The sequence below is a fragment of the Hyperolius riggenbachi genome, chromosome 1, assembly GCF_040937935.1.
Source record: "Hyperolius riggenbachi isolate aHypRig1 chromosome 1, aHypRig1.pri, whole genome shotgun sequence".
NCBI classification, from domain to species: domain Eukaryota; kingdom Metazoa; phylum Chordata; class Amphibia; order Anura; family Hyperoliidae; genus Hyperolius; species Hyperolius riggenbachi.
The window spans coordinates 414,150,214-414,170,901 of NC_090646.1; the positions used below are offsets into that span (position 1 = coordinate 414,150,214).

The window sequence follows — 20,688 nt, forward strand, 5'->3', positions numbered from 1 at the left end:
GCCCAGAGTAATTATGTTGAAATAGGGTCTCATAAGCATTGGTAAGAAAGATTCCTAGATAGGGGAGTTTTTGTTGTTCCCAATGGAATTCAAAAGTGTCCTGGAGAGCCTGCATCAGGCGAGAGGGAAGATTAATATTTAAGGCTTTGGATTTGGTTGCATTTATTTTAAGTCCTGAAACAAGGCCATAATGATTGAGTAGGCTAAATAATGTGGAGAGAGACTTAGTGGGACGTGAAAGACAGACTATCAGGTCGTCGGCGAAGAGGGCAATACGGTGTTCTTTCCCTCCTAAATTTATGCCTTTAATATCCGGGGAGTTCCTGACAAGTATTGCGAGTGGCTCAATAATAAGAGCAAATAATAATGGGGATAGTGGGCAACCTTGTCGGGTTCCCCTTGTAATTGGAAAGGTGGAGGATTTAAAGCCATTGTATTTGATAAAAGCTGAGGGGGAATTATATAGAGCTTTGACCCAAGTAAGAAAGTGATTACCAAAACCCCATTTGCTTAATGTTTGTATTAAGAACGCCCAGGAGACCGAGTCGAAGGCTTTCGTAATGTCTAAAGACAAAAGCAAAGATAGTTGATGGCTAGATTTAGCATGATGAATTAAATGTAATAATCTTCTAATGCTGTCACTTGCTTGCCTGTGAGGCATAAAGCCCACTTGATCTAAATCTAATTTTTTTAATCGACTTAAAGGGATACTGTAAGGGGGGGGGGGGGGTGTCGGGGGAAAATGAGTTAAAGTTACCCGGGGCTTCTAATGGTCCCCCACAGACATTCAGTGCCCGCGCAGCCACTCCCCAATGCTCCGGCCCCGCCTCTGGTTCACTTCTGGAATTTCAGACTTTGAAGTCTGAAAACCACTGCGCCAGCGTTGCCGTGTCCTCAATGCCGCTGATGTCACCAGGAGAGTACTGTGCAGGCCTAGTATGGTCTGTGCCTGCGCGGTACGCTCCTGGTGACATCAGGGGGAGCGAGGACACGGCAACGCAAGCGCAGTTTCTTTTCAGACTTTAAAGTCTGAAATTCCAGAAGTGAACCAGAGGTGGGGCCGGAGCATCGGTGATTGGCTGCGCAGGCACAGGACGTCTGCGGGGGACCTTTAGAAGCCCCAGGTAAGTTCAACTCATTTTCCCCCGACCCCCTACAGTATGACTTTAAGGTTCCCTTTAAATATGCTAGAGTGCGCTTGGCAAGATTGCTGGTTAGGGTCATGTCTGTTAACCCCCTTGGTGTTATGATTCTTTCCGGATTTTATGGTCTAAAAGCAGTGCAATTTTTTGCATGCTTTTAGATCCTAAAATCTGGAAAAAATAATGCTGCTAGGGAGTTCTACAGGAGCCCAGCACTCACCTCCCTGGGATCCAGCGCTGCAGTTTTCCCTCTGTCCTCCGGGTGGCGCTGTAATCCTTTAGTGAGATTGCCGGCTGTTGTCATGACTACAGACGGCGAGCTCACCAGGGGGAAGCAGAGCCTCGGAGGAGAGGAAGAAGAATGGCAGCCAACTTCAAGATTCCCTGGGAGGTGAGTTAAAACGCCTGCTGCACGCATTGCTCTGCATAGACCTCAGCTCAGGTACCGTTCCTGACTTGTTTTTTCCACCCTGAGCTGAACTCGTGATTACCGTTAAGGAGGTTAAGAATCTAGCGTGTGTACAGCCGGCATGATGCATTACTGTGAGATCTGGAGTGATAGATCATCTCAGCCATGTGCTTTTTGATCAATAAACTTCTGATAACTGAAAAAAAGTTCGGTCATATTAAGGTGGTATATTGAAGAGAGGTTAAATTGAAGTATGCAATTAGGGCCCGTTTCCACTAGGAGTGGTGCGATGCAGCTACATAGCCGCATCGCACCGCGGGTGTCCTGAAACACATGCACGGCAATGGAAGATTTTCCACTGCGTGCATGTTGTGTAGAGCGGTACGGAGCGATCTGAGAATCTGCAGCATGCTGCAGATTATCGCACGGCCGCATCAAGCCGCAGCTGCGTCCCATCTCCTCCACTGACTTTCGCATCGAGAGATGCGGAAGTGATGCGATGCGGCTAGGTAGCCGCATTCGCATCACTGAAGTAGTGGAAACCGGCCATAACACTTCTGTTAATAGCCCTGCTTGAGAGATTGCAAGGCACCAGTGGGGCACATTAGCATTTGGGAGGACAGTGGCTGGGGGTTCCATCACATTAGTTGGTCATCGCATGCCGCCACCCACCTGATTAATCACGTTGGGCCAAGATTTAACAGCTTGCTTGGTTGATACATTTGACTGATTTTGGTTAAAAATCGGTTGAATGGTCCATATAGCATGCTTGTTGCAGCACTGATTTTCCTCCGATTCTATAAGATTATCAAATTGGATGGTCAAGAAGGTTGCAAAATTTCTAGATGGCAAGCTGTAACTTAATCAGGTGAGTGACAGAAAAATAAGTAAAATTAAATTTCTCTCCCCCTGTTGTGGAAGTGAATGGCTCTAGATGCGTTACAAACCTTAGGGCTTCTCTCTGTCAGTACTTACAGTATATGTGCAAAAGCATATTCCAAAAGTACATACAGGCAGTCTCCTACTTACAAACAGGTCCCGCTCCAGTAAACTGTTTGTAGTAAACTGTTTGTAAATTGAATTTGTTTGTAAGTTGAGTCCCGAGTTAACCACTTCTCTACCACAGGGTTTTTCACCTAAAAACCACAGCAATTTTAACATTTCAGGGAGGCAAGGGTTAATGGGCTTAATGGGGGTATAATTTATTTTAAAAAACCCTCACTGATGCTGATCACTCACTAATGCTGTATTGGTTATCTGAGATCCTCTCACGAGTGATCTCAGTAACTGTAACAGCATAGTGACTGATTCAATGTTTACACACATTCTGAATGAATGAGCACTGTCATTGGCTTTGGCAGTGCTCATTCAAACTTGTAAGCACTTTGATTGGCTGACCAGCGGGTGCCGAACGCGGCTGCACATCCGCGTGCACGCGACCGCGCATTCGCGTGCACGCGATCGCGTACGCGAACGCTCACAGCGGGAAAACAAACAGGAGATGCCTATCTACGCCCCTGTGCCCCAAGTGAATTTTAAAGGGGCGTAGATAAGCGTGGCAAGGGTTGCTAAGTGGTTAAACATCGTGAAATGTGGATAAAGGATTTCCTTGTGGACAACTCTGGATTTGGACATAAAGTATAAACTATGTTTTGGGTTGTTTTCAGTATGTGTTAAAGTGTTTTAACTACTTTCAACAGTTTATACAATATAGTAACATTTAATAACAAAAAAAGGAATATAAAAAAACAAAACGTATTGTATATTTTGTACATAAAGACAACGTTGTATCTACGAAACATTGTAACTCCAGTCTCTTGTAAGTAGGGGACTGTCTATTTCAAAATATTATGGTTGTAAAAATACATTTTAAGACGTGCTTAGTGCTATAAAACTATTCAAATAAAAGGCACTGTTATCTGGATTATGGAAACTGAAAACATCTGTTAATTTGACGTACATGCATCTATTCTGATCTTTGTAACTTGCTCAAGTGTTCAATACAACAAAGGTGTGAAGGCGGATTTTGCCTTTACTGGTGTAAGTGCATTGTCACCTTATTTACAAAGCTGTGATGTAGTAAATCACTAGCGCTATTTTCTAACTTTTTTTTTATAATACTTTTGGCACCTTCTAGGTGACAAAATGAATACATTTTGTCACCCAGAAGGTGTCAAATGTATGACACACCCAACTAAAAATGTAAGAATGAGAACAGCACACTGAAAGCAAACATGCCTGCTTGAGCAACCAATCACAGGTACAGTGGCCAGTCAACATCAAGAAAGGTTTACAAAAACCTTGTTTCCTCTGATAGTAGCCCACACAAAGTATGGAAGACACATGTTCTGCCACACTGCACGTTTAGTCAAACAAACCTATATTAATAGGTTGGAGCTTGTGCTATGCAGGTAAGAGGCTGTTAAAATGTTGATTCATTAAACATGCCATATAAGGTTATGTTTCCTATCTTTTCAATTCTCGCAAAAATACATATATTTCATATTTCAAAAAGTACACTTTCCAGTAATTTTACATGCACAGGTTAAATGGTTGTGGCTTGAAATGTTTTATACTGTATTTGCATGAACTAGGAGTCTAAATAAAAACTGTGTGTATACAGGTAGTCCCCGACTTACGAACGCCCCGCCGATACGAATTACATGGATATAGTGTTTCCATGGGAACAAGCCCCAAAAAAATTTTCAAATTGGACTTGTAGTTTTTGCGAAAATCAATTTTAAAAAAAATTCTAAGAAAAAATGGCTTTTAATCTTGTATAAGCAGGTACAGAGGGCAGAACTGACACAGAGGGGCATACTGGAGGCACAGAGTCGGCACAGAGGCGGTACAGGGGACAGAGATGGCACAGTGTTCCTACTTCAGAACACATTCAGGTTAAGAACAAATCTACAGTCCCTATCTCGTTCGTTAACCGGGGACTAAACTACGCAGCAAATGGACAGTTAGTTTTTAAAAGTCATATGTCAGAAGCAGGACAGATTGGCAAGTTTAAAGATCTGAGCAGCTCTGATAAGGGCTAAATTGTGATGACCAAAAAGGCAAGTCTTTTTTCTGTTATGAAGTGGTTAGTACTTACTAAAATGGTCCAAGGAAAGACAACTAATCAACTGATGATTGTTGATGCACAAGGTCATTAACCACCCTGGCGTTCTATTAAGATCGCCAGGGCGGCTGCGGGAGGGTTTTTTTTTTTTATAAAAAAAAAAAAAATCTATTTCATGCAGCCAACTGAAAGTTGGCTGCATAAAAGCCCACTAGAGGGCGCTCCTGCTGCATTCTTCCGATCGCCTCCGGCGATCAGACGCAACAAGAAGGGCCGCGATGAGCGGCCCTCCTTGTTTTGCTTTTCTCGTCTCCATGGCGACGAGCGGAGTGACGTCATGGACGTCAGCCGCCTCCGATCCAGCCCTTAGCGCTGGCCGGAACTGATTGGTTCGGCTGCGCAGGGCTCGGGTGGCTGGGGGGACCCTCTTTCGCCGCTCCTCGCGGCAATCCGCCGCAGAGCGGCGGCGATCAGGTAGCACACGCGGCTGGCAAAGTGCCGGCTGCGTGTGCTACTTTTTATTTGGCGCAAATCGGCCCGGCAGGGCCTGAGCAGCACCCTCCGGCGGTAATGGACGAGCTGAGCTCGTCCATACCGCTAAGAAGGTTAATGCACAAGGGAAAAGAAGGCTTGTCTGTTTGATCCAATCTCACAGAAGAGCTTACAGAACAAATTGTTGAGAAATGATACTGGCCACAAGAGAAAGATAAAAGAGTAATACAGTCTCTTGCATAGCCATAAACCAGTCATGAGTAACTATGCTTGCCCCGGTCTATAGAGCCTATAGTGAACAGGAGGGCGTCATAACTGGAGCATGGAGCACCAGAAGAAGGTAGCCTGGTCTAACAAACCACATTTTCTCTGGCCTCCAAACTCCATAGATCTCAAACCAACAGACAATCAGGAAGGTGCAGAGTTTTCCCCGGGCTCTTTTAGCCGGGTGCTCCACCCGGCTTGTTTTGGTAAGCACCCGGCTGTCATCGGCTCACCTCCTCCTATGCTGTAAACAAAGATGCTCACAGAAAAACCAGCTCTGCATTCTCTCATCTCGCCCCACCCGGCTACTTTTTCATGCCACCCGGCTGGAAAAAAATTTATGGGGATAACACTGAAGGTGGTAAAACAAGATCCATGGAAGCACCATCTTACATAACCTCAAAGGATCTGCTGCTTATGTCCTCATGCCTGGTACAGCAGGACACCTTTTTGGAGGGAGTCCATGCTAGATGGTTGTGGACTGCAATGGGTGCACAAGGGAGTGTTCAGTGTATAGGATACCAAGCAACGATGGAATGTCCACTAACCTGTATGTTTGACCATAAAAGCATAGGTTGCTGTGCTAGTAAAGAGTCTTTCTATCCACAAAAAATGGAGTTCAAACAGATCCAAAAGGCCAACCAATGTCAGTCAGATATTGCAAGGATTTAACTACAAGGCATGTCTCGCACCTCACCTGCCCGTGAACTGATCTCTTCGCTGGTGTAGGGAAGGTCGGAGTATGATATGGGTTGGAAGAAAGTCTTTAAACTAACTGTATTGTGCTGTAGATACATGGAGACATGATTTTTAAAAGTATTCTCTCCACAATTAAGCCTGCAAATTATGAAACTGTACACTTCAATGAGCATCCCAGTTATTCACAGATACAGTTGCTTAAAATGCTCCGCCTGCATCCACAAAGAGTGGTGATCCATACATACCTGTGTGTCAGCATTCAGTACTTTTATTCTCTGCGTGGATATAAATAGGTCCACCTCTGTCATAGGCTGGGCCTCTCCTTCTGCAGCCTAAAAATATACAAAGCAAAATGTTATCACTAATTGCATAGATAAGTAAGCTCCTTTGCAGCAACCTAGAACACTTCAACACTAAGTTTATCATCCCACAAGCAAACCTTGGTCATGGTAAGAAACATGCTACAGCCTGGGCTACACAGATTCCATGTAACTGTGCAGCACACAGACTAGCATTTGTATGTAAAACGTTTTACAGCAAACTTACTATCTACTTATTAGCTGTATCAGCTAGAAATTCTATTAGCTATGTGCCAAAAGGCTGGCTGGCTAATAATACTATACTAATGGCTAGACTACTAGTGTACTTCATTTTCTACTCTGCTTTTAATTTAACATGAATTCCAAACACGAAAAAGTTGGTTGTTACATTGGGGAAACGAAAAGTATTAATGTAGACTAAAAAAATCTTGTATAGTAACACACAGATGTTAAAGTGCAACTTTTGGGAACAATTACAACCTGCCAGCAAAGATAGAGGATTGTACTTGCCATTCTCATGGCAGTGTAATTACTTGCAAGTCTTCCGATGCCGAAACCCAATTTTGTGGTTAAAAGCTTATAGCTGCCAACTCCAAAAAAGCTCTGGGCAAAGCAATCCATACTAGTGGATTGCTAGATGGGGAAACGTGACACATTTTAGACTTCTGGCTAAAGCAACAGGAAAAATCATTTCAACCAAGGTAAATCTAATATGTACATGTAGCTTTACCTTAATGCACACAGTGTGGTAGTGCCATGATACAGAGATTATAGGGACAATCTCTTACAGAGTGACAGAATATAGGGACAATCTCTAACGGTGTGACAGTGCAGGGGGGCAGCAGCTAGAAGCTGTCGGGCATCTACAGTATGTAGCTGTTCTCTCTACTAGAGTGGCACTTTAAAGTGGATCAGAGATAAACTTTTATTTATTGCATAATTGTGTTCCTTTCATATAGTGTATAGGGCATTCCTCAAACCAAATACTGTTTTTGTTTTGTTTTAATACTCTAATTGCCTATAAACTAAACAAACTTCGCCCACAGCTTCTCCAGAGTGCCTCTCGGCGTTAGTAGTAAGGCTTATGAGAGCTCAGTCTGGGAAGGAGGAGGATGTTACTAGCCAGAGATTGCAGAGGCAGAGGGGAGGAGGAGAAGGGAGTGAAGTTTTCACAGGCTGAGGGCTGGAGATGCAGAGCAGCTTGCCTGTGTGTAATGTGACAAACAGAACATTGCATCACAGGAATAAATAATCATAAACTGTTGAAGCTGTTTGCAGCTAGATTTGCTGAGTAAACTAAACTTTAAATAAGATATATAGAAAAGTTACTTGTTAGAGTTAGTTTTTTATCCCTGATCCGCTTTAACTGCTCTACTAATTGTCAAAGCAGTTTGGCAGCTGTGCAGGTCCACACCATACTCTTAGCTACTACATACTGTACCTTACCTAAATAAAGACCAAGGTTTAAACAAAACAATTGAGACCGTTCACAAAGAAAGTAAGGAATTAGGAATTATAATCATTTTCCCTGCCTCTGAATTGCTTTAAATAAAAAAAGAACACTTTCAAATGGGTTCGGATTTCAGACTCGATCTTATGGTGGCCATTAACAAAACAATCTGGCGAACCATCGTTGGTTTCCAAGTACCACCATGGATTGGAAATTATCCGTCGTATCTATTAACAACTGAAAACCCCCCTAACCAATCTGTGTATCTGATCGATCCCATTCATTTGATCAGATTGGTTAGTGGGTTTTTGGTCATTACGGGGCACGACCAATTGTTCCGATCGATTATCGCGGTGATAATCATTAATGGCCAACCTTCAACATAGGACAGCAGTACTGCTGAGGTGGTAAAGCTACATGGTGAATGGTAATTGCACTAGTTGGTGTGATGTGATCCCCTGCAAGCAACTTGAGAGAAGCAACAATGGATCATTGAAAATTGTTGATCAAACAAGTACAAGATTTCAGGTATTATATTAGTATTCCTCATATTCTTAGTGATTTGACCCCAACATGTCATAAAATCTACAGAACTGGATACATTTTTCATTAAACACACACACAAAAACAGAAAAAAAAAATGAAGTATGTCTACATATAAGCAGCCAAGACTCATGGGCTATAAGCCATATGAAGCACGTTTCAGCAATGCTGATGCGACAGGTTTACTTTTACACACAAACCAAGACACAAAATCACAATAAAAACAAACACATTTAAGACAGTTAAATGAAACTTGTAAGTGTCAACGGCAACAACACCAAATTAAATACAAAAAAAGAATGCATGTAATTCTAACATCTTTTTGTCAAATTGTGGTTTCAAAGTTCAGCTTTTCCATTTTGTTTCTGCTACAAAATTTATAGAATAGTCTGGCTATCTGGATACATGTCACAAATCATTAAGACTTGTGCCATATTCTCATTCTGCCATTTTTCACCCAACTATCTTAAAAAGTGATATAAGAATGATGAAATGATAGCATGGTCAGTGACAAAAAGAAGAGAAATGGCTGTTTGGAAAGAGGAACAGCAAATAAATTAGGAAACGGACAGCTAGATAAAAAATAAAATGGAGAAGACAAGTAAACTAAAAACAAAAAAAAAGCAAACAGCATAACAACAAACGGATGAGGTTGTACTGCACCTTCTTCCTGCTTTTGGCTAATTTCTGGGCCATCTGCTTAGCATGAAACAAACAGAGACAGGAATATGGTTAGCGCATAGATTACATAAACTAGTTCTAAGTGGGGAAGTAAAGGGCTGGCAGTGCTAACTTCAGGTGCGCTAAAAGTGAACATTAAAAACCAATGAAGGGTGCAAGTGTCAAAAAGAGAAATTGTGCTCATCTTTCTGATTCAGGTCAGTTCTCTGCACTGCATAGACTTCACAGCTGTTTACTTCATATTTACATGAGGGGAATTAAAGGACTTTTTCGTGTAAAAAAAGAAAGCTACCTTGTATGAAACATGAAAGTAACAGCAATGTAGTAACTTATATTAAAGTATGGATGCAGCTTGTAAAAATGATGAAAATGTAGGGAATGTAACCCCTTTGTCCCTACGTTTCACTGCAGCTAACCTACTATAGTTTATGTAAAACAAGCTAAGGACAATCACTTTGCGCACAGTGCAAAAATCGATAGCAAGAGCAAATTCTGATTGGTTGCTATTGGTTACTGCACAAGCACTGCTTTTCCCTACTAAAAGATAAAACTGTAATGGCTGAAAGTCTGTGGCTTAAAACGTTTCCATTTACAGACGACACCAGTATGTTTGTATATGGCTGAACCTTCTAAGCAGGAAAATCAACGTAATGTGGGTGTCTTCATTGTATAATCTTCTGTGCGATATCTATCCAAACATCACACTAAAAATACCCCATGTCTCCAATCTCCAACTGTGCATAGCAAATATAGATTTTCTTATACAGTATGGTTGAAAAATGTCCAAGAAAGTGTTACAAATAAAGCTCTGATAAATAATGCAATTTATTTCCATGTCTGATTTTGGCTCGGTTTTGAAATACTGGCATATAGCTCATTGTTTACACGGGGAAATAACTTTTGGCTAGCTAGGGATGATAAAGATTGGAGATAATCTAAAGGAGCTAAAAAGTACCAAAAAGACTGAGCGGGGAACAGTGGGGGGAAGCTAAAATGTCAAGCAGAAATAAAAAAAAAAAACACTGGAGAAAGTTTACCATCAGTATAGGCACAGAGTAAAGCTCCGTAATCACCATACGATGGGTCCTGCAACGTCCCCTTGATGAACATCATTCAGCAACACCTCTTCCTGCCGGCAGGTATGCAGGACGTCACACGTTGGGCGTGAACGAGATTTCAAGCGATCATGCTACTTGGCACGGGAGTCGTCGGGGATCTTAAAGATCCCATCTGCCGTGTGGCACTAGGCGATGTTCGCGTGGCTGTACCCACGTTCCGATATCGCGGAAACAACTGATTGGCACCCAAAAAAACAAAAATGGGAAATCATCGGGAAACTCACGATGTGAATACATAGCTTTACAGCGCACACTGTACATACTGGAGGCAATACGCCAGCATTTTAAAATTCAACTAAAATCAGCAAAGCCTGTTTTATTGTTCAGAGGATGCATTACAGTTCTGACATTTTTTTCCTCAGAGGAACTCACAAAGTAATCCTCACCCTAATCGCCTCTTAATGGTCCTACCATGGTCTTTGACCAATATTGGGATGCACACTAACTGACTTACCAGTATATTATTGGGATGTGGAGGAGTGTAAAGAGGAAACCCACACAAACACCATGCAGATAGTGCCCTGGAGGAGCTCTGATTCTGTGATCCCAAAGCTACAAGGTGACAGTGCTTTCCCCTTATCCACCATGCTGCCCATATATTGCATTATTGATCAGAGCACCATTTAAGACATTTTAAGCACACTCAGGTATAAGTGCACCAATATTTTAACAAAGTTCACTGCATGAATATTCAAGCAATTTACAAGTTATTACTTCCAAAACAAAACCTCAAATTCAAAAGATTGTATTACAAAAAGAAACGGACAGTGTTATTTTCACATGGTTTACATATACTGTATTTGCCACAAGACAATAATGTTTAAAGAGGAACTGTTGCGAAAATCGTAAAATGTAAAACACATACAAATAAGTACATTTCTTCCAGAGTAAAGAGCCATAAATTACTTTTCTCCTATGTTCCTGTCACTTACAGTAAGTAGTAGAAATCTGACTAACTACAGATTTTGGACTAGCCCATCTTCTCATAGGCTGGTTCTCAGGGTTTTCTTTATTTTTAAAGGGACTCCGAGCAGTGCAGAAACTATGGAAAGATGCATATCATTTTAAAGCTCTCTTTCTCCTCTTTCTAATGATATATAAACTGAAAAAAAGCGAAAACTAAAAGACGTAGGGCGGCGGTTTATATATCATTGAAAAGAGGAGAAAGAGAGCTTTAAAATGATATGCATCTTTCCATAGTTTCTGCACTGCTCGGACTCCCTTTAAAGCACTTTGTGAATGGCAGTTGCTCTGTCCAATTGCCAAAATAGTGTGCAGCAAGCAGGGAGGCTGGCTAGCATCTTTGTATTAATAATTTCCAGGGAATGACTTTATAAAGAATTAAGGCCATGCTGAGAATCCCCCATGGAGAGAAGCACTAGTCCAGAACCTGTCGGTAATGGTCAAATTTCTTCTACCTACTGTAAGTGACAGCAACATAGGAGAAAAGTAATTTATGGCTCATTTTACTCAGGAAGAAACTTCCTATTTGTATAGGTTTTATATTTTAAGATTTTCGCGACACTTCCTCTTTAAGAAAAACATTTCTTTGGATAATCTGAAATATTACAAACATTTCAATATTTGTTGTGCTGAAATTTCTCCTCCATCTGGTAGTGTTTTGTGAACAGGCACGAGTGTCACTTTACTGTTCAGGCAGTAGAAGTCTCCAACATTACAGGGGTAAAGATCCGAGGAAGGATAGCTAGACCTCATGGTCCTCTAGGAATCGACCTGCGATGTAGGAACAGGCAACCGGTCTCTCTCCAATCAGGATCAATTAGAGAGATCTGTTTCTTGGTCAATCTGCCCATACATCGTCTGATGTATGGGCACCTTTAGGTGTCCTAAAATATGTGTTTTATTTACAGTGTTAGTACTAACAGTAATGAACCCATAAAGCCAATACAACTAAAACTTTTATTCATGTTTGGAATGATACTGAAAAAATGTTTGTGTAAGCAGAGAAGAGTCTCAGCTTACAGCACCATTAAGCAGATCTGTAGCTATATCAATCCAAAGTCCCCAGACATGGTAACTAGGTCCTATTCTATTATTTTACAAAAAAACATTCAAAGCTCTCCAGTCAAACTTGCTGGTGATCTTTAACGAAATATTACAGTTTAACGTGATATTTTGCATTCTCATGACTAAAAACAATAAAAAATACTATAAAAAAAAACAGTTTTTACCACTAAACCTTCTAAATAGAGAAAACTATAATACTTATGTATGAGAGTTATAAGGGTTCAACTGACCCTGAAATCCACAACATACTGTTAATCATATGCTTTATGCGTATAGCGCTATTAATTTTACTAATACAATTCATATTTTGCTTCGCTGTTGTGTAAACTGTACTCTATCATTTCAAGGTGTCGCTCTCAGTGGATAATAGCAGTTAAGTGCTTTTAAAATGACACCCTTTATAGCAGACTGTGGAAAGAAAGATGCACCTGGCAGTGAAGGCTTTTATTACCATTTGTGTGATGGAAGCTTAGTGATCACCTAGCGGAATGTAAATCTCCTGTAGAAGGTCTGCAAGCGGTTAATATATTAAAGTATAGTATAGTATAGTATAGTATAGTAGCCCCCCCCCCCCCCCCCGTCTCCCAATGAGAAGTCCTCTCCAGTCACACATTTTTCATGACAGCAAACAAAACAAAAAAAACCTCTTTAAATCCCATATTAGTAATTTTAAACCAGCAGACAGGTCTGGAACCACTTGGCTCCATCCTACATTTCATGGAAGCTTGAGAGACCAGTACACTCCCTCCACTGCCCTTCCCATAGAACTGGGCTGTCCAACCCCAGTCCTCAAGGTCCAGATCCATGCCAGTGTTTAGGATGGACAGAGAAATTGAGAATGTGCTCTACGTGATAAGCCACGCCTTTCTTGATTCAGTCCCATCAATTAATTTGAGATGTGCCAAAAATGTGTGAGGACCTCAAGGACTGGAGTTGGACAGCACTGTCATAGAACCTTGTTGGTGAGATGATGAGTAGCAGTCTGGGTCTCTTAAATCACTGGAGGCTTAGCAACACTGAACTGTTAAGCAGCATAAGCACACAGGAGACCCATAACCGGATCAGTGGCTGTCATGTGACTGCAAGGCACTAATAGAAAATAAAGTACTTTAAAAGATTCTTTTTACCCATTAGAGTTATCCTGTTTGAGATAAGTGCATTGCTTACGACCTTAGTCGGCAGAACTCTTTGTGCTGTAAATTCTTGGAATGTTTTGATATCTCTCTCTACTAGCAGAAAATATAGAAAGTGAAAGCAGAAGTCCTCTGTTATTGTCTCACACTGCCACTTAGTGACAAGTGGTCATGAATACACATTACATAAGTACTAATTAGAAGCAGGGTAATGTAACAAATACATAAAAAAATTTGCTAAAAATAAACTGTCCTGAAACACTTGCAAGCCTCTAAATTAATTGGCTGCTAAAGGGTAAATCATTACAAGTAAGACAGACTGAGTGGTAGGGAGAGACATCTTGGATTTTTTTTAATTGATAGTCTACTAAAAAGAACAGCACATATTTCCTAACAAGTAAACAAATAAAAAGCTATGGAAATCTGGATGACTGCTTTAAATCTTTAGAACGTCTTCACAGTTCTAGGTACTGCAGCACCTTTTCTCTGTCACACTTGTTCAGAAGGGAATCCAGAAAGTTGCAGACTACAATTAATGTTTCTTGAACAAAAATAAACTATTTCCAAACATACTGTACATAGAGAGTGGATTGAAATCGCACCTTAATTCGACTAACTGCTTCTTGTGCCTGCATCATGCGCACATTCTTAGAGGGAGTTTTGTCAGAGAGTAGCTGGGTGGAGCCAAGATAATTTGCAGCAAAAATAATTCCATCTATCAAATCTTCAGGATCACAGGGTCCTGGAACTGAGAGAACAAGACATTAAATGTAATAAAAAAAAATCAAAACTTAAATACAAAAAATAAAAGTAAAATATTGGATCAGCTATAAATCAAACATGTATTACTCATTAATACCTAACCTGAGGAAAAGCATAGCAATAAAACTAAATATAGAAGTGAAGCATCCCCACCATATTAGGATCAATACTGCATAAAGAAGTGCCAGCAGAAACAAATCGGAACCTTTCCAAAATGCCCACTCTCTTGACTGCAAGTCTCCCTGCAAGATCATTCGTACAATAAACAGACTTCTGCTGATGTGTTGGTTCAGTTTATATTGAGTAACAATTCCAGATTGCTAGAAACTTAAACTATTGTTCATTAGATACAAAACATCAGTATTTTTAACTACTACATTTATTTTGCTGCTTTTTTAGCATTATGGTTTTTTTTTAAATAGGTGAGATGGTTGAGAAATACTTATTAAACTCTAAGGGCCCTTTACCTGACTTTATCGATCCTGTTTTCAGAACACGTGAGCTTGCCGATTTTTTTCAACTATGTTATCCAATTGTTACCAAAACGCAGTACATGCAGCATTTTCCCGTGTTTATTTTTCCTATACAAAAGGTCAGACAAAGCAATCACACTGCAAAAAATGACCAGTTGCACACAAATCATGTGGAGAAACTACTCCGTGTAAAACAGAAGAATCCTAATCGTGGTGCATTTGCAATCGTGGTTTTCCGTGGAAGATGAACCCAAGTCTAACCTACGCCATTCTCAACACGCCGTCTCTTTCATACAATTCATCACTAATTTCCAGATATCATCATTATTCCAACTGTGTTCTGAACATAGCCTTCAGAATTCTGACCTATTCAAGGGAATTCAGGATCAATCAGAACAGGTTTTTTTAATTGATCCATTGGCTATTCTACCCCAAGAGTGGACGTCCAGTACAGTTTGCTAACACTCATTAATACAGGATTGGCACCCTACAATTGAGGTTTTGGACAACGGTCATTTCTAGTCTATGAACCGCTTTACTTCTGTATTATGCTGACATTAGACTTCTTATTTTATACACATGCTATCAGCCACAGAGCCTTTGTGATCATCTTATGTCATCAATTCAAGGCATGAACTGAACATCTAGAGCTGACATTTACAATTATGATTAGCTACAAAATGGTTTGTTCTTACCTTCTACGTAAGTCGGGAATGAAGCCAGGCTTTTCCTTGACTGTAATTAAGACAAACAAAAACACATGTAGGATGGTTCAAGAAACTGCTTCATGCACAAATCTCACACAAAAGAGCAAAACACATTCTGGCAGCTGCTGGTTAAGACAAATTAGATTGTTCTCAAACAATTAGTTATTCAGGGTGTCATGTGCTGTCTGCTTTTATTAGCATGTTTAGATCATTAGGAACTTCAAAGTTGTGTTTGCAGGATCCTGGTTCTGATGGTTTGGTGATGCTTGCAAACTGCATGCTACCTCTTGCAGGGACAGTTTAGGAGAATGTCATCGGCTCTCTGGGAATCCAGTAGCTGGAATTGAAATTATGGTAAAAGATTCCCATTGTAAAAATGAAATTTTATGCCCATGGTGCTAGGAAGAAAATTAGTTGAGATGAACAGAAGACAAACATTGAGCAACCCGAAGCCAGAAAACCAAACCTAAGGTTTAAACTATGCAAGTGTGCTGTACTATGTTAACAAATGAGGCCCAAAAATGTTGGGTTAAATGTCATCTTCTATTGGCTAACCAAGTAGAATAAAATAGCCAACTTACAAGACAGCTCAGATTTCTTTATCAAGCATAGTGCAGGATTCTAGTCTATAAAAGGAGCTTAAGCCATTTGGAAAGCTTACTGCTGTAACCTGCTAAGCGAATATTATAGGAAAAAGCTTCCTTAGGCTGTATTCACAGTAGGACTTGCGTTTTAATGCAACGTTAAAGTTGCAACGTGTCTGCGTTAAGAGGTAACACACTGCAAGCAGTGAGTTACCACAACGCGACATTTTTTTAACGCGGCTTTAACGTCACACTGTGAACAGCCCATAGGATTAGCATTGCAGTGTGGTAAGCTGCGTTATAAGACTTTATAATGTGCGACCATAACGTCCCACTGTGAATGCAACCTAAATCAAGTTTTTACCGAGGTCTGTTTCCCATTTGCAGTTGTTTATCTTTGTTACCTGTCCCTGTTTGCAGTGTATTTGCACTCAATTGTTTTGGAGATACCACCAAATATTATGCTAGGTACACACAATACAATTTTTGGACAGATTTACTGTCAGATCGACTATTTCTAACAAGTCCCATCTGATTTTATATTCACTTCTATTGAAAATTGTGTGTGTGTGTGTGTGTGTGTGTGTGTGGGGGGGGGGGGGGGGGGGGCTGTATGCTGGCTCAGTGCAGAGACGCTGACGGACTCTTGGAGCGCTCTAAATAAAGTATTTTCTTTTTTAATTCCCCCATCAGCCTCCTTAACTGTGGTAATTGGACTTTATCACTATTCTGTTAAATTTCAAAGTAAATTAGAGGGCCGGCTCATTTATCAGGTTTGGCATGCAACCTGCAGGAAATATAGGATATTACTTCCTCAATTGCTATGCAGACTAATTACATTTTACCATTCATGCTGAGAAGTTTGGCTAGGTCGGAGACATAGGCTGTAAAGGGCTAACATAGTAGCCACCTAAAACTGATAAAAGGTAATTAGTTTAGTGGCACAGAAGATTTCCTCTCCAAAACTCAGATGGTTAAACTAGACTTCCCCATACTACTGATGGTGAGGCATGAGGGGAAATTAGAGAACTACTGTGCTAGTACATAGGTACCGACCTTGGTCTAAACCACATCAGTGAAAGTAGAGGTAGCCAGAAGTAACTATTAATCTAATCCCACTAAACAGTGATATCTGAATGTCTGCCACTGATGGCAACTGGAAAGTATGATATGTTTTTTACCATGGTACGCAAAGGTTTTTTTGTAGTTTGTTTTTTACTGATTGTTATTCAGAAACTTTTACTTTTGTACCAATCCTCGCTTTGTATAATGGAGAAAAAGAACAAAATGTAAACTCAAAGGTAAGTCTAGCATCATCAAAACTGTTCAGCTAAAAAGAAATACACAATAGACAGCAACTAACAATTTGCAAATCAAGAGCTCACCTCTTTGTTAGAAGAGGATTCTGCTGAATCGCAGGCATTCTGACGATGTTGCCGGTTTGTAGATTCCGCCCCCTGTGTAGAAGAGTCAGGAGATGGCGACTAAACACAGAAGAAAAAAAGCAAAAGAATTACTGAAAAATAAAAGGAAGGTTTTTTTTTTCTGGCAAACAAAGGTGTCTTCACTGCGAAGACAAAAATGGCAGTACAATGACAAAAGAGGAGTGCATGATCATCACCTCCCTCCTAAAAATAAATGTCACTAATAAATAGATTCCCTTTTTAATTATGTCTGTTTTTAGGAACTAAATGAAATACTCTTATGTTTAGATCATTTTAATTATCATGGATAATACCTTATTTTTTATGTTATTTCAGTTTTGGCACGTTATACACCCATGGATAGTAGTTACAACAACATGTTTTTCCTGAGAACGTGATCATCATAATACGCTCCCTTTATGCATTCTTCTGTACATGGCAGGTAGCTAGGAAAATTATTACAGATCTGCGGTGCCGACAACTCATTATGAGCAAGTGAGCTGGACAAAGATGGAGAGTGCTGGGAGATGTACATTTAACCTTTTAGCGGCCCTGCCGAAGTGATCTAACTTCAGATAACTTGGGTTAGGGCAGCGGCAACCAGCTAAACTCAGGCAGCCTAATGCAGCCAGATGCAGAGTGACCCAGAGGATGGTGTCAGTGACAAGTATTCACAAACTTGCGTCATCAGTGGATACGGAGAATGAGACCACTTTATATAACTTCTCATACTGGTAGACAAGTATTGCTAAACATCCACCAAATCAGTCAACCGATCAAATAGAGTGAAAAAGGATACAAACAGTATGCATATTTGCATTAGACATGCACATAAAAAAGGATGTCAGTCGCTCTTTCTCCTTATTTATTTTTATTTCTTGTATTTATAAAGCGCCAACATATTACGCAGCGCTTATCCACTGATGATGCAAGTTTGCAAAAACGGTCTGGAAGGAGACAAGCGACACCTCATATTCTTGTTCCTACCGCTGGCCAGTATACATAAGTTATTTTAATTAGGAGTACCCATAAATTTTGGGCCCCGTATGCGAGTACTCTATGTTTTTTATGATCTTATGGTTTATTTATCCTTAATAAAGCGGTCTACACTTCATACTGCTTTTTTTTATAATTTTTATGATATATTAGCGATCTTATACCGACCCTATCTGGAGGACGACTTTACACAGTTAAAGATTGGAACAGTTCTACTGGGAGCCTCATGCTATGAACACAACCTTATAACATGGGTTGTTATTGGCTGGTAAGCCTTTTTCCTTTTGGGTGCTGGGACTACCTACTTGTGGCCTGCGCTGATTCAATTTCCTAGCTATACTATAGCCAAATGCGCTGGCACCACTACAGCCAAGCCATCAGTGCCAAAAGTAAAAATGGCTATGCTACAGACAGACAAGTGCCTATTACCAAATGCATATTATTCATCAGTCAATCAAGAACTTTTTATACAGATAAAAGCAAAGTTCTGCCACAGACCATGGGATAAGGACAGCATTTGTGATTAGAGATTGGCTTTACATGTTTACCCAAGAATTTACAGAAATTCTGCATGCTGAAATATGGGTGGGTACAGCAATCAATACATCAATTACGGTAATCAGGGCCCATGCACAGAACAGATTTTAGGGAGCAGTGAACATGACACTAAAATATTGGTTTCTGTATTGATGCAGCTGTGGTATGATATATGTGCCCCACCATATCACTCAAATTTGTCATAATTCTGGCCAGCATGTGGGAGGATTGCCTCTATCTGTTACCTGAGATAAGGAGTACAGAGGCTGTGGGACGCAAGTGAACCTGAACTTAGGAGGTTAAAGTAAACTGATGATGTAAACAATTGCATCTATCCTCCCAGTCTCCTAAAAATGACTTTAAGCTATCCCTCAGTCTAATTTTATATTTAAATCTAGTTTTTAAGTTTGTATTGTTTCATTGTCTCTGTTCAATGACACCTTCATTGAAGTATGCGAGAGCTCAAATCTATGAATTACTGACTATCTCTTTCCTGCTCTCAGAAGCTATTTACGGACAGGAAAGTGTTTTATGGCTGCAGTTACTTATTATTTTTATTTTTAATTTATATAGTGCCAACATCTTCCATAGAACTGTACATAGTACAAACCAATAATGGGGAACAAATATACATAAGAACTACAAGACACTGTACAGTCATGACATGGAATAGTAGAAATACAAATACATACATAGTTGATGTGTAGTTGGTACATGTGCATATGTTAAAATTACAGGAGTATGAAAAACACTAGGAGGAGGTCCCTGCCCTTGCGAGCTTACAATCTAGAGGGTAGTGGGGAGGAAACACAGGGGTTAGTGGGTAAGACAGTATGCCTTCAGTGCTGCTTATAGTAAATTATAGGCTTGTCTGAACAGGTGTGTTTTCAGAGAGCGTTTGAAGGTTTCCAGACTCGGGGCATGACGAACCGGCTGTGGGAGAAAGTTCTAAAGTAAAGGGACACCCCATGAGAAGTCTTCGATGCGAGAGTGAGAGGAGGTGACTAGGCTAGGCAGTGTTCCCCAACCCTGTCCTCAAAGTCCACCAACAGTACATGTTTTGCAGAAAACCACAAACATTCACAGGTGGGGTCAATAGTGACCCAGCAGAGCTGATTAACTACCTTTGTGGATTTCCACAAAACATGCACGGTTGGTGGGCCCTGAGGATAGGAGAGGAGAGGGTCTCCTGTGAGGAACGAGGGTCCGGGTGGGGAGGTATCTGGAGATTAAAGAGGAAATAGCTTGCGTAGAGCTTTGTATGCAAGGATGAGAAGTTTAACCTCCTTGGCGGTAACCCCGTGTGTGACACGGGGTAAGCCGCCGGAGGGTGCCGCTCAGGCCCTGCTGGGCCGATTTACATAATTTTTATTTTCAAACACGCAGCTAGCACTTTGCTAGCTGCGTGTTTGGTCTGATCGCCGCCGCCCGCCGCCGATGCGCTGCAACCCGCCGCGGATACAGGCCCCCCCCCCCCCCGCATACCCCTTGCACAGCCTGGCCAATCGCCGCCAGGCTGCGCTATGGGGTGGATCGGGACTCCCTGTGACGTCACGACGTCTATGACATCGATGACGTCACTCCATTCGTCGCCATGGCGACGGGGGAAGCCCTCAAGGAAATCCCGTTCTGAACGGGATTTCCTTATGGGCAAGCGGCGCCGGCGGCGATCGGAGGGGACGGGCGGACGCCGCGGGGAAGGGAGAAGCATGTAGTTAGTGCTAGGCTAGCTACATGCTAAAAAAAAAAAAAAAAAAAGTGAAAAAACCCTCCCGCGGCCTGGCAGCCGCGGGAATTATACCGCCAGGGGGGTTAAACTGGATCCTTTGGCCAAGTGGTAACCAATGGAGGGATTGGCA

General features: G+C 41.1%; 1 protein-coding gene across 2 annotated transcripts in view; it reads right to left on the reverse strand.

The window, feature by feature from the left end:
* APBA1 (amyloid beta precursor protein binding family A member 1) overlaps window positions 1-20,688 on the reverse strand; it is a 156,234-nt gene that overhangs the window by 26,526 nt on the left and 109,020 nt on the right. Inside the window, exons 3-7 of one of the 2 annotated variants that reach the window (XM_068236221.1) lie at window positions 17,258-17,356; window positions 15,277-15,316; window positions 13,949-14,094; window positions 9,050-9,082; window positions 6,319-6,405 (exon numbers count right to left, since the gene is read on the reverse strand). In XM_068236221.1, coding sequence (XP_068092322.1) covers window positions 6,319-6,405; window positions 9,050-9,082; window positions 13,949-14,094; window positions 15,277-15,316; window positions 17,258-17,356 — 405 coding nt within the window. The remainder of the gene's footprint in view (window positions 1-6,318; window positions 6,406-9,049; window positions 9,083-13,948; window positions 14,095-15,276; window positions 15,317-17,257; window positions 17,357-20,688) is intronic. The other variant, XM_068236229.1, reaches the window with a different exon arrangement.